At 42.3% G+C, this 8,722-nt stretch overlaps 1 protein-coding gene across 1 annotated transcript in view; it reads right to left on the reverse strand.

Annotated features, from left to right (window-relative positions):
* T265_13427 (hypothetical protein) overlaps positions 1–1,426 on the reverse strand; it is a gene marked incomplete at both ends in the record, with an annotated part of 23,329 nt that extends 21,903 nt beyond the window's left edge. The window contains 2 exons of the mRNA XM_009168812.1: positions 911–1,090; positions 1,328–1,426. Coding sequence (XP_009167076.1) covers positions 911–1,090; positions 1,328–1,426 — 279 coding nt within the window. The remainder of the gene's footprint in view (positions 1–910; positions 1,091–1,327) is intronic.
* Positions 1,427–8,722: the final 7,296 nt, after the last annotated feature.

Consider the following 8,722-nt stretch of genomic DNA (forward strand, 5'->3'; position numbering starts at 1 on the left):
AGTAGAAAACATCCAAGGTAAGATGTGTTTCTCCGTTAAAAGCCATTCCTTGATAATCATCCGTCGGTAGCATGTAGACCCCGCTTTCTGTTGAAGACTAGGGCCACCTTGGAACTTCCCATTACGATTGACATGATTTCAGTATTTGCCCATATCAAACAAGGGGACGTTGAAATTCGCAGTGGTTATTTATGTTGAAGTATTTCACCCCAGTCTTTCTAAAGCTAACAATCACTTTCACTGTTGAGTTTTACTTCTCGTACACCTTAGTAATCTGTAACATTTCGATTCAGTCATGGAATTTCAAATGGCAAGCTTTCACAATGGCCTACGTGATAGGCAGTGAGGGTTGAAACGGAAAGCTTTCAGTGGGCGCTGGTAGAGACCATCAGATACAGCCAGATGCAAAGCAATAGCTAGTTGAAGTGACAAACTGCGGTGGATGAAAATTGGACTGCTATCTGTGGTACTAACGCAGGAACTGTCTATTTAAAAATTTCAAAAGCCCCTGAAGACGATAATTATAAAACAGTAAAACATAAATAGAGAGCAGACGTGATTAGTCCCATCAACATCTGGAGAGGACGTAGTAAAAATGACCTTGGAACCGCGCAAGTAAACCCCTGGTTTGATGTCAATTATTACGCATATTCACATCCACGGATAGAAGGTTCTATTAAGAAAAGAGATCTTGTTCGGCCCGATGAGTGTTCTTCCTCTCTCTAAAGTAGAATCACTGTGTCTGTTTAGCTTGGTCTAAGTACTTATTCCTCTATCAAGACAAGTAGAACATAAGGTTGACGGAAACCAGGGGACTGCGCCTACCTGATGAGCCCCAAAAAGGGCGAAACCGGTCGTGGGCTGTCGACGGATTTTCAGAAGCCTTATGAGTAGTACATTACAAACATACATGTATTGCGATATCTCGAATATCGTAGCGACTGAAAAATGAGGCGGCCTGGTGCAGCACAGTCAGTTGCCTGAAAACATCACAAACGAGAGATTCAGCTGGGTTACAGGTAAGTCTCTCGAAAAACAAAATTAGTTTGCAAATGAGTGTATATTCGCTTACCTTAGTGTTTCCTTTACTCTCATCAGAATTGTGTGAAAAATCATACACCTATAGGTCCGCTATGCTTTGAAAGACACTTGAAGACATCGAAGGGGAAGGAGGGGTATTTCGAAACTTCAGTCAAGGTAGATAAAGGCTCTTTAAGATGGTTCTCTAAGGTGATTCGGACTTCTGTTTGTCTGCATCAGTTCGATTGAAAATGAGGACCAATGCGTGTAGCCGAAAAGGGTTCAATAAAATCTAGTTAGAACTCACCATTACGCCAGTCGCCAGAGCAATAGCGCGTCCACAGTACGTATGAGGAACGATATCGCCGTACCCGATGCTGAGGAAAGTTACGGCAACAAGCCACATTGAATTCAAGAGGCTGACTCGGTCCTGACTGCTGAAGCTGAATGTAAAGAGGAATATGAAAAAAATGCTCAGAAATCTTGGTGTAAAACTGTTGGACCATGAAAAACTCGGTATCAGGTAAAATGGAGATACAAGTCATTTACCACATATTTCCCGGCAGCTGATACTCAATTTCACTGTCCCTAATTCTGGCATTCGAACATGTCTGATTAGACTAGTCAATAGACCAAAGTCACTTCCGGGGTGGACGCTTGAATTATCTGATACAATCAAAGGACATAACCCCGGGCTTGTAGTATGTCAAAGACTGAAAAAAGCATGCCAGGCACACTGATCTCGGATTTTTCAATCACATGAGTGGGCTACGGAACGGCTCTCTGTTCACAAAAGTGGTTTTGTATTCGGGTTGATTTTTTCTCCACACGAGAAGTAGTCGTCTGCAAGAAACCAGCACTCACAAATAAGGCAGGTCGTATTGATGTTTTTGTACATTTAGGTTTTCCACAGCGTTCCTTCGTCAACCTTTACGTGATGAAGTTGAAATCAACCTCGAGATGATCACCGTAGGATGGTATCTTTATGGTGTTCACTTGATGCTTTCGAATGACAAAACGAAATATAGCAAACGCCGTATCCAAGATTGAGCCGTTTTTGTTTATACGAGGTGAATACTTCTCATTATTTGTTACAAGGAAATATTTGCATTTTTAAATTTCATTTATCGGACTAGATCCAGGGAGTCTCAGTCAACAGGAAATCAGTTTCCCAAAGTATTTACTTATGTTTATTATACCGTGGCGTGTAATCAGTTGGAGTAATACTGCAACCATCCATTTCATTCTATGAATTCCATGACAGGAAAAAAGGATCCTAGGAGGATTGAATGAAAGGATCTAGTTCGTCTACCTCATTAGTTGCCTGCATACATCCGAAACTTAGTTTAAAGCGAAAGAATTTGACGTACCCACACACATCTGGCACTGAAGTGAACACAGCGAACCAAGAGCCTTAGATCCCGTATAATTTCGGGTTAGATGTATTCAGGAGGCTAGCATGATTCAACCCTGAACTAACAAATACAATGAAGCCAAGTATCAAAAACAGTTATTATGGTTTGTGGCATCCAAGTCCTACTGCTGTAACATGCCTACCGCTGTGGCTGTTCATATGTTGCAATCTGGAAAGTAGTCAATAGTTTTGTTCACAGACCATTAAATTCCGTGTTTCTAAATGTACCTCGAACAACCAGCCATTTGGCTTTCATTGCCTATTGAGCTGATGAAAAGTTTATTGGCTACCCAAAAGTAGAGAAATTTGCCTGATTTTGTTGAGATCTTTCAGACTCCCGCCCAGACGTGTGCTCCCCTTGAGGAGACAATCAAAGTAGAATGCTTGTGGCGTCAAACCGAATTACCTAGTAAAGACTTCAACGGTACGTTCTTCCAGGATCTTCATGGGCAAATTAATTACATGGCGACGGAAAACCAATTTGACCGGCTTCAGCTGTTATCTTTACTGGAAATCTGGATGGGTACAAAATTGCTCGTCAATGTTGATGATACGTTCTGTAGGCTAGACAATACCTATACGCACCATAAATGTCATGATATCTGAAACAGTTGTTTTTATATTGAATCCACAATCAAGGAAGAGGAACGATGATACAACAGCAACATACTACTCACAAATTTGCTGAGAACTCTTCGGCAACACGCAACAGTTTGTGGCATTTTTAGGCTCACCAGGTAGGCGTATTCCCAGATTCCCTGTCAAGATGATGCGCTACGTGAAGCCCAGTTGGAGAGATTTGACAGATACTCGCATCTGCAAACGAGTGTAGTTTTTACAGGTGACTAGAAATAACTAATTCCAGATGAATTTACCGTTTAGGATGGTCCACTCCAACTGTTTCCTCTCTTATTTAACTGAGTATGATATTCGAGATATAGCAATACGTTGTTGTCTAAACGTAACACCCTACTCATAATACTGACGGTGCACCGAATTCAGCATAAGTGAACCATCAAAAGCGAGAGATTCAGTTAGCTGGATTCAGTTAATCCTCCGGTCAAACCGAATTCTTGTGAAAACGGTACTATTATTCGATAGAAGTGTTCTTCTAAACTTCTTAGATTTTGTACTTCCTGAACATTTAGGCCCATTTTCCAAGTCCCCAAATATTGTTTTCCAGTCAGAGGGCTTCAGAAAAGACTAGAATCATATAAAAAGTCGACACTTTAAGAAAATTTTCTCATGAACATTTGGATTTATGACTTTAGAAGACAAAACGAATTCTAATAAGACCTAACTTAGAATAACCAGGAGATCCAGTTACATCCGTCGTACGCATCTCTTGAAGTACACCGGAAAAAACGAACGAACCGGCATCTTCTAGTATTACTGAGAATGATCCGAAGGCTTAGTCCCTGAGACTGTAGTTACTGCCAAGAATGCAAAAGAATGCCATTTGTTGCAGTCAGTTCAGATTATCCGGAAGGTATGCTTCAAACATAGACTACTTGGGAAGTTCAACTGTTGAACGTTACCGTAACCGTGTTGCAACGCAATTGACAGCAAACACCAGGACCGGTTGAACGTATATGCAAACATCGAGGTTTGATGTTCCAGTAAGCAGCAAGACAAGTAGGCAAGCTGAGCACGTTCTGGATACGAAGTACAGCGAGCGGAAATGGCAAAGAACGAGCGAGTTGGTGTGGACTACTAGATGGGTACGTATTTCGGTCTTACGTTTGGTGACTTTTCGGTAGTATGTTCTACTGGTCGCAGTAAATGTCACAGCAGTTCAAAACTCCAGTTCGATGCAATCGCCTACCATTTTCCGGAATACAACAAGTTCAAAAGACGGAAACAACTGTTTGATCCGAAAAAGTTTCAGGTAAACAGAGAATATCAAGGCTACTGACCTAGTTTGTGTGAATGCCTGACATCTGCGTCTAGCCCCAGTTTGCATTGTAAGGCCGATACTGAATCGTTCCATATTTGGTTTCTGATAAGATATCTCTTTCCGACACAGAGATCATTCTTCTAAGTTTGTACCCCACTGTAAAACAAATGTATACAGATCACAGGGCTGACCAGCCGCTTGTGGTTTAAAGGTTAAGCGTTCAACTGACCTCGAGGTCACGGGTTCGAATCTCCTTGACGAATCATTCGACACTCGCCAATCAAAAGCATGCGTGTCTGTATACAGTAATGCATATGTAGGAAATGTAAGTGACTGCAGATAGACAAACTAATTTTGGGGTTAGGATGCGACGATAGCTCCAACCACTGTCTCGCCTGAAACTGTAGAACTCCATTTTAATTTGGCGCTTCCAGGTTTTCGACGAATTTTTTGCATTCTGAAGAATTCCTTGCGCATCGAAGATCTTAACTTGGATTACTTGTCGCATTTGTGATCATTTTCGTGGTTAAAATAAGTAAGTATGAAAAAGGACATCTTCCCAAGCCAGCAAGGAAACATGTTTAGCAAATAAGATCCAGTTTTCGCTATCAGTCAGGCGTCTCATATCTCAGACAGCTCGACTGTTCTGCATTTCGAATTGAGATTTCGTCCTGTCTGTGTAGGCAATCTACGCTGAAAAGCAGTGAAGCATTGCACATTTATTTTATCTTCACTTTGGAGCATCGGACAGCTTCGGATATTCGACCTTCCGGCGAGTGTGAATGCCTAACCGTTCGACAACGAACGGTTGATCAGCAGTGTCACTAACTAGCGGAAACGTGAACAGGGGAAGGCCCTTTCATTTTGAAGCCACGGGAATCCCACCAGTTGGTCCCATAGTCACGTTCCGACTGGCTTCTCACATGATGTCTCTGTCAACTGGGTGTGACAATCATATTTATTAATCTTCCAAGCGATCGTAGAAGCCGAGGTCGAGTCTGTGTGGATAACCTCGATGATTGTGCCGCCAGACTGATCCACCAAGTACTCATTGTATACAATGAGGTCCTTCAAAGTCATTTAACTCAAAGCCGGTCTTTTGAAATCTTGATTGTAAATGGCCCCAAATCTACATACACTTCTTGGAGAGACGACAACAAAGCGCGCAACAACCCAGATGGGAGCGGTCAAATGAAGCAACTGATGGAAAATTCTGTAAACACCGGATGCATCACAATTTCAACGTGCACTGTCTGAAAGGATCATGCAAATTAATTCATAAGATATACTTTCATGTCTTCCGCACGAGGTTGCAGTCCGACTTTGTTTGCATACCACTGACTAATGGCCTGCGTGAATCCTTGATGGCTAAAGGTGTACTATAAGCAGCTAGAGAAAATCCAATAAATTCCGTGGACGGGACCACTTGTTCGCCGAAGCTTTTGTGGTTTTTGACAAGTAGAGTTCAGTGTACACCAATTTGGTTTTCACGGGAGACTCATTCGCAACCCACTGAAATTGTTTTTTTCAGTGGGGTTTCAGGTAGGTGCCACGTGTAAACCAAATTGACATGCAAATCTGTTTTTGTCGAATTCTGTGAAACTTGAATTCAGGCAGACCATCGATTTGATGGAAGCGCAGGGACTGCATCTACCTGATGTGTCTCAAGAGGAGAAGAACCGGTCACGGAATGTCGAAGAATCTCCACCTACATTATTAGTAGTATGATACTGTTCACAAGGCAATGTTCAGCAATTCAGGCTGTCAATAAAGTGGTTAACCGACTTCTCCTTAGGCGTCAGTGTGGGCCGCTCTGCTAACGGCAAAACTTATTCCGATCTAAGGCCCGCGTTATCGAAATGAGGTTAGCCAACGTCAGGAATACCTAATTTTCTACAAGCTATTTACAGTGTTTAGGTTAACTGTATACTACCACTAAGTCACAATTTTACCCATCAGTTAACGAGACAATCGTGGACCCAGATAATCTAGCTCGGAAGCAAGTGTTCTAGTTCCCACACTCTGACTACTTATTTTTTCCTAAGCTCTTGTGGTCGGTGCGTAGAAACCCTAGGAATTTTAGTTGCAACAGCGCTGTCTGCTCCCCACAACCCTAACTTGTTACGTGAAACGATAATTCACAGGACAAGCCATTAAGGTCGGATCGTGATAAGTTAACTTACAAGGAACAGCTGAACAAGTGAAGGGTTGTTTTTCACCCACTGTTAGGTTAGCAGACTACAATTATATTAAGAACATATCCAAAACAAACATGTGTCTCTATTCGCCTTCCGATCATGCTTTTAAATGGCAGTAGTTTAATCTTTCATCCGCAGCAGCCTTTCGTTGCCTTTGAGGCAAACCATCCGAAGGTAGTGGAAGGGCTTCTGGATACAAACATAACAGATAAAATGAAAAGAAAAGGTGTCGGAGAAAGCGTTAGTGACTGCTTTCTAATCGTGGATGGTAGCTAGATTTATAAAGCAGTCTCATGAGCACGATAATGACAGCATCCCCGATTACTCAAACTACCATATAATACGAGGCGAGCTTAGCGGAAACAGAACCGTAAAATCCTACTTCCTTACAAAATGCATTTGTTGGGGGAAAAACTTAGCAGTGACGGTAGAATATTCATCTATGATGAGTTCTCAGTAAATACAACACTAAATCTAGTTATTTTCTGCGTCTGTTGGACTAGACAAAAGACCGATTCGACTCAAGAACAAAATGTCTTTCTTGTGTTCCTCTGCACTGTTTATCATCCGGTATCAAAATCAGCAGGTTCATTCAGATCCGCCCCGTCATAGTTCTATCTATTTATGCAGAGTGGACGTTGCGCATGCCGTGTATAAGCAAGCTATTCCCACCCAATTAACTGGAAGTGGTACTTACTGTTCTTTATGTAAGTAAGCCATCTGGATTGAATAAGGTTCTCTCTCTTCCGGTCAAGGAATGTTTCAAAATCAGTTCACGAATGCCTTTGGTCAGATGCTATTTAGTGGGATCCACTCAGTCCTGAGGATGTTCTCCATCCTCAGAATGCGTGGCAGGAATCAGTGCTGCTTCGAGAGCGGATGACTCCATAAATAATTCCCGAAGTTTCGTGATCTTGGTTCACTTACGTAAGTCCCCGAACGCTATCCTTGGGTCTCCGTGCAAAATACGGGGTGTGATCCCATAATTTCTGGTGGTGATGAGTTTCACACCATTTTTAGCGGTCGCTGAAATGGGTCACTCTAATAATCTCAGTGCGATTGAGTGGCCAGATAGACAAGATGGTAGGCTGAAGATGGTAGGTTGAAAAGGGATCATCAAGTGAACCAAACCTGAAGGACAAGACCATAGGCTGGGCCCAAATCTATGTAGGCTTCTCCATCGGCCCGACAATTGGTCACCTGCCCTAACACACAAAACCTCTCGGCCGAAACCTAACAGACATTTAGCTTGACTGGCTTTCCGTCCGCCTTAAATCACAACCAACCTCGTAGACTAGTCATTTCGTCCGTCGAAGCTTTTGTATCAAAAGCGAAACGTTGCCAGCAATAACGTCGAAGCTTTTGTATCAAAAGCGAAACGTTGTCCAGCAATAAATCTATCGATTGTTACCAAACTTTTTCCGAAAAGATGGTAGACTATTTTTTCGACGATATAGGTTGAACACCTGGAGCAGTAAGTATCTTCACTTCGTAGCTTTTCTCTGATAGTATACAAACAGGGGCAAATTGAAGCGTTGTTTCATAGATTTAGATTAACTTTTAAAACCGACCAAATACAGGACGGCGGTCACATAAAAGGGTTCAAAACTTTACGGTGAAAACGGAATCCTTCACCCAGTCTGTAGATAGCGATGTGTCTACGATTTAAGAGCAATCCTACTTCAAGTAGGTCCATCGTAAACCGCGCTTACACAACAGATCTAATGTATGTTGTCTCCACAACACGAACGCTTGTAAAGGAAAATAGGTCGCACTGTTTGAGTGTTTATTCTACCACCATGTCCTCTAGAAGGTCAGTTGCATTTGTGGCCGGAATAATCGAAGTACTTCACAGGGGATGCGGTAGATGTTGTAACACAATGCGTCAACACCAATGCTGGTCCGATTGATCTGGGTGGCATCGATTGCCAAATTCATTTGAGTTTAGCCAGCTGGCTGACTATGTTTATGTCTTCCCTATACTATCGTACAACGGAAACCCAAATCTGTCGACTTTCCGCGAATTCGTGTTGATAGCAGCATATCAACCCTGGTTATTCACACAAAAGCTATCGATTCAAGCTGTCCGACCCCCCTGCTACTGAGTCATTCCATTCCTCAAAGCAATGTGCTGTTCGATGTTCTTATGTCGCGGTTATTGTGCCTAATACCTGGATGTTTTACATCTATGGC

This window comes from Opisthorchis viverrini (assembly GCF_000715545.1).
Source record: "Opisthorchis viverrini unplaced genomic scaffold opera_v5_65, whole genome shotgun sequence".
NCBI lineage: Eukaryota > Metazoa > Platyhelminthes > Trematoda > Opisthorchiida > Opisthorchiidae > Opisthorchis > Opisthorchis viverrini.